Source organism: Silene latifolia, chromosome 1 (assembly GCF_048544455.1).
Source record: "Silene latifolia isolate original U9 population chromosome 1, ASM4854445v1, whole genome shotgun sequence".
Classification (NCBI taxonomy): domain Eukaryota; kingdom Viridiplantae; phylum Streptophyta; class Magnoliopsida; order Caryophyllales; family Caryophyllaceae; genus Silene; species Silene latifolia.
Window position 1 is genome coordinate 135,220,978 of NC_133526.1, and position 4,984 is coordinate 135,225,961.

Here is a 4,984-nt window from a genome sequence, read left to right on the forward strand (position 1 = left end):
CTGTCGAAGCGACCAACCATGGGTGACGGCAAGGGAGAGAATAAGGCGAATGGTGGTGGGTTTAATAACGAGGCTAAATGTCTCGGTGTAATCGAGTCCATGTCTTTGGTGAAAACCCTTGGCTATGAGACGGATTTTATGTTGCTTTAGACTACCGCCTAGGTTATTGCAGCAGGAGCTGAATCAAGGGTTCACAACCCTAACCAAGCCACAGACCAAGACCAGGCAACACCCAATGCTCTAACCCCAACACAGCCTGTCAAGAGGTTCACCAGGTCTAGCTTTCAGCTGCCTATATGGCCAGTTGGAGGGGGCCTCAACTAAGTCCAAGCAAAGGTCCTAAAAGCCAAGGGAACTGCAATAGAATTCAGCAAGAAACTGAGCAAGGAAATCAGTCACATGTCACTGAAAAAGCATAAAGCATTCTTTCTATTTTTAGTGAGGCATTTGTGGGACTGTCCAAGAAGGACCACTGCTCCTTTTCTCCACCAGAGCCTGCCATAGAAAGATTACAAAAAGGCTTGACTTTGCTAGCAACCAAAGCAACAGTAACCTGTGCACAAAAAGACAACTGACAGGACTGCATTCCATGCTTTATTTCAGTCTGTTTTACCCATTGCTATTTATTTTCACCTAGTAACTTTGAATTTCCAGCTTGTAATATATTTAAGGTAGTTTGTACTCATCCTAGATCAAATCTTGGCCCTTGGATTGCTAGGTTTTCGAGATGTAATTCAAAGACAAGACCTATATAAGGACCTGTGTCTCAGCTGTTTTAGACAGATTATTTTTAAATGAAAAATTAAGCCTTAAGACTTCTTTCATTTCTTTCAAACTTGTGTTGATCTTTAGTTTGAATCCCTGGCCTGATAATTAACCTGTGATCTCTGTGGTTAGTTGATCAAAAGTCAGTTTGGCATTATTAAGTTGAACCCGTGCTTGACTCTGGTTCAGTTTAATTGTGTTGAGCAAAGTTTAAACTTTAATCCTGTGTCTACTGTGGGTTTGAGTCTAAAATTTGCTAAGTTAATATCTTGGATTTCCTGTGAATCTTCTGTGGAAATTTAGGGTCTTGACTATATCATTTTCCTTCACAAACAAGTCCCATAATTCAGTTGAGTCAGCTGTCTGCAATTTCACGATTTCAGGCTATTTCAGTTAATATTAAAAATACTTAGAGTCCCTCAAAAATCATGAGATTTGACACAGTTTCAGTTTGATATTTAAACTTAACTGTCACAAAAATTCAGAATTTTTAAAAGCCATTTGGTATTTTTAAAGTGTCCTGCAGGTCAGGTAGCCTTATTGCCCGTCCTTAGTCTTTATACTGTATTTTGGTAATCAGAGCTCATGTTTAACACAATTCCACCTTTGTGTTAGTCTTGGGTTGAGAGAAGAGTGAGTTCATTATCCCTAACTACTTTAAAAACACAAAAACAACCATGAGTGAAGAGAGACTTACTGGTATTGTAACCAGAATAGAAATTCTTGCACGAAATGTAGACACACTACTCAATGCTATCCACACTGTGATGGAGAGGTTTCCAAACCATGATCCAAGAAGACAACCACCTGCCAGAGGAAGAGGTAGAGGCAGAGGCTTCTTTATAGGAGCAGGGAGAGGATAACCACCACATGATTATGAATCAGAATCTGAATAAAGCATCAGAACACAAGAGGAGGCTCTTGAGCAAGCAGACAAGCATCTAAAGGTAGAAATTCCTGATTTTTCTGGTAGTCTTAACCCTGATGACTTACTAGAATAGATTAGGGATGTTGAAAAGATATTTGAGTTTAAGAACTACAATGATGCTAAGGCTTGTAAGGTTGTTGTGTTAAAATTAAAGGCGTATGCCTCATTATGGTATGATAACCTTAAACATCAGAGATTAAGGGAAGGGAAGAAACCTATTAAATCTTTGTCCAAGTTTAAAAAGAAATTATTGGATAAGTTTGTCACCAAAGATTATACTCAGGACTTGTTCATTAAGTTGTCTAAGCTTAGGCAGGATGAGAGACCCCTTGAGACCTATTTAAGGGAGTTTGAACAACTAACCCTGCAGTGTGAGATTAATGAGAAGCCTGAGCAAAGGATTGCTAGGTTCTTAGAAGGGCTTGATAAAAACATTGCTACTAAGGTTAGAATGCAACCACTATGGTCATATGATGATGTTGTCAACCTAGCACTCAGAGTGGAAAAAATGGGAAAATTTAAGCCTGCCACACCTAAACCTAAACCTGTCTATAGACCCTACACTGGTGTTAAGATTGTTGAGACGCCCAAACCAGTGTCCCAAACAGGAGGAGATAAAGGGAAAACACCCATGTTCCCTAAATCCAACCAATCTCTGACCAAGGAAAAGATTAAGTGCTTCCAATGCCAAGGGTATGGCCATTTCAGGAAGGACTGTCCTTCCAAGAGAGCACTAACAGCAATGGAAGTAGAGGAATTGGAAAGAGAGGGTTCAGTTGAGTATGAGGAGGAACCAGTGATTGAGGAGACAACCCTTGAGGAGGAACCCAGCCAGAAAATGGTCATGGCTCATCCTGATACAGGCCATAGTCTGGTTTTATGGAGGATAATGCACTCTCAACAGGCACCCTTGGAGGAGGATCAGAGGTCCCTCATTTTCAGGAGTAGATGTACTATTCAGGGCAGGGTATGCAACTTAATCATTGATGGTGGAAGCTGCACCAATGTAGCATCTGTCACCATAGTTAAAAAACTTAACCTCAACACCTAGGAGCACCCCAATCCTTACAAGCTCAGATGGCTAAACAAAGGAGCAGAGGTCAAAGTGGATAAGCAATGTCTGGTTCCATTTTCAATTGGGAATGTTTATAGAGATGAGATTTTATGTGATGTAGTCCCTATGGATGCATGCCACCTACTGTTGGGTAGACCATGGGAATTTGACAAGAATTCTATCCACCAGGGAAGGAGCAACACTTATTCCTTTAAGAAAGGCAGCAGAAAAATCACATTGACTCCTTTACCACCTAATCAGAAGAACTATGGGAGTCCAAGTGTGACTGATGGGTTTAATGGGGTTTTATTCCTATCTGAAGCACAAATGGTCAAGAAAATACAACAAGAACAGCCTGTTCTCATCTTGTTGTCCAAAGAAATTCATGAGGGTGTAGAACATCAACTGCCAGCAAAGGCTGGACCATTACTGGAGCAATACCAGGATGTCTTCCCTCCTGAGTTGTCTAGTGGATTACCACCACTAAGAGGTATTGAGCACCAGATTGACCTTGTGCCGGGATTTGTACTCCCTAACAGGCCTGCATATAGGTGTGATCCTGATGCTACAAGAGAATTACATAAACAAATTGATGAGTTGATGAGCAAGGGATTTGTGAGGGAATCCTTGAGTCCCTGTGCTGTCCCAGCATTGTTGGTTCCTAAGAAGAATGGCACTTGGAGGATGTGTATTGACAGCAGAGCCATCAACAACATCACAGTCAAATATAGGTTCCCTATACCTAGATTGGATGACATGCTGGATGAGTTAAGTGGTGCCAGGATCTCTTCTAAGATTGGTCTTAGGCAGGGTTATGACCAAGTGAGAATTAGGGAAGGTGATGAGTGGAAAACTGCCTTCAAAATTAAGTAAGGGCTCTATGAATGGTTGGTTATCCCATTTGGGTTATCAAATGCCCCCAGCACTTTTATGAGGTTGATGACAAAAGTGTTGAGGCCTTGCTTGGGAAGGTTTGGTGTGGTATACTTTGATGATATCCTAATTTACAGCAAGACCACAGAAGAACACTTAAGACACCTTGAGAAAGTAAGGGAATTCCATGGCCTTGATTCCTTTTCCAGAAGATTTATCAAAAACTTCAGTGTTGTTGTTGCCCCCATCACAGAGTGTATGAAGAAAGGAGAATACAAGTGGACTGAGAATGCTCAGCAAGCATTCAACTTGATCAAAAGAATGTTGTGTGAGGCACCTATTCTCAGGCTACCTGACTTCAATTGCCTGTTTGAAGTGGAGTGTGATGCCAGTGGTGTTGGCATAGGAGCTGTATTAATTCAAGAGAGGAAACCAGTGGCCTACTTCAGTGAGAAGCTAAGTGGAGCCAAGCTGAGTTACTCCACTTATGACAAAGAATTATATGCCATTGTCAGGGCTCTTATGCATTGGAGCCACTATTTGAAACCAAAACCTTTTGTGCTACACTCATATCATGAAGCTTTAAAGTACATCAATGGCTAGCACAAGTTGAACCACATGCATGCCAAATGGGTTGAGTTCTTGCAATCCTTCACATTTTCAAGGAAATACAAAGAGGGCAAGCAAAACATTGTTGTTGAAGCACTGTCCAGGAGGTATTCATTGCTATCAGTTATGGAGCAGAAAGTTCTTGGGTTTGAGTTCATGAAAGAGCTATACAAAGATGACCCTGATTTCTATGAAGATTGGTTGGCTTAAACAAAAGGAACTAAAATTTAGGGAACCAAATTCTTGCTGCAGAAAGGTTTCCTGTTCCATGGAAACAAGCTATGTGTTCTAAGAGGCTCATAAAGGTTCTCCAATAGGTTAGGAGGTCGGTTTGGGGTCCAAAAGAGACTGGATATTTTGCAAGAACAATTATACTGGCAAAAAATAATGGGATATGTCCAAATAATGCTCAGGAGGTGCTCCATCTGCCAGCAAGCCAAGAGTTCCTTTCAGGCAGGCCCCTACACACCACTGCCAGTGCCAAACAAACCTTGGGAAGATGTGAGCATGGATTTCATAATAGCCTTGCCAAGAACTCAAAGAGGAAATGACTCAGTAATGGTTGTTGTTGACAGGTTCAGTAAGATGGCTCATTTCATAGCATGTAAGAAAACTGAGGATGTTGTGAGTGTTGCTGAACTTTATTTTAGTAATATTGTCAGGCTACATGGGGTTCCAAAGACCATAGTCTCAGACAGGGATGTCAAGTTCATGAGTTATTTCTGTAAAACATTAGGGAAGCTTCTCAATACAAG

At 41.1% G+C, this 4,984-nt stretch overlaps 1 protein-coding gene across 1 annotated transcript; it reads left to right on the plus strand.

Moving 5' to 3' along the window:
- The first annotated feature begins 1,442 nt into the window (after positions 1–1,442).
- LOC141656539 (uncharacterized) lies at positions 1,443–3,620 on the plus strand. Its single transcript, XM_074463481.1, has 3 exons — positions 1,443–1,529; positions 1,767–2,660; positions 2,745–3,620. Exons 1-3 carry the CDS (start codon positions 1,443–1,445, stop codon positions 3,618–3,620), a joined length of 1,857 nt encoding a protein of 618 aa, XP_074319582.1.
- Positions 3,621–4,984: the final 1,364 nt, after the last annotated feature.

Bases quoted from the DNA above. Each gene is read 5' to 3' on its own strand.
- LOC141656539 (XM_074463481.1), top strand. From the start codon at position 1,443: ATGAGTGAAGAGAGACTTACTGGTATTGTAACCAGAATAGAAATTCTT. The intron at 1,530-1,766 runs GTGATGGAGAGG...TTACTAGAATAG, and splicing joins TACTCAATGCTATCCACACT to ATTAGGGATGTTGAAAAGAT. The intron at 2,661-2,744 runs GTATGCAACTTA...CTCAACACCTAG, and splicing joins GATGTACTATTCAGGGCAGG to GAGCACCCCAATCCTTACAA.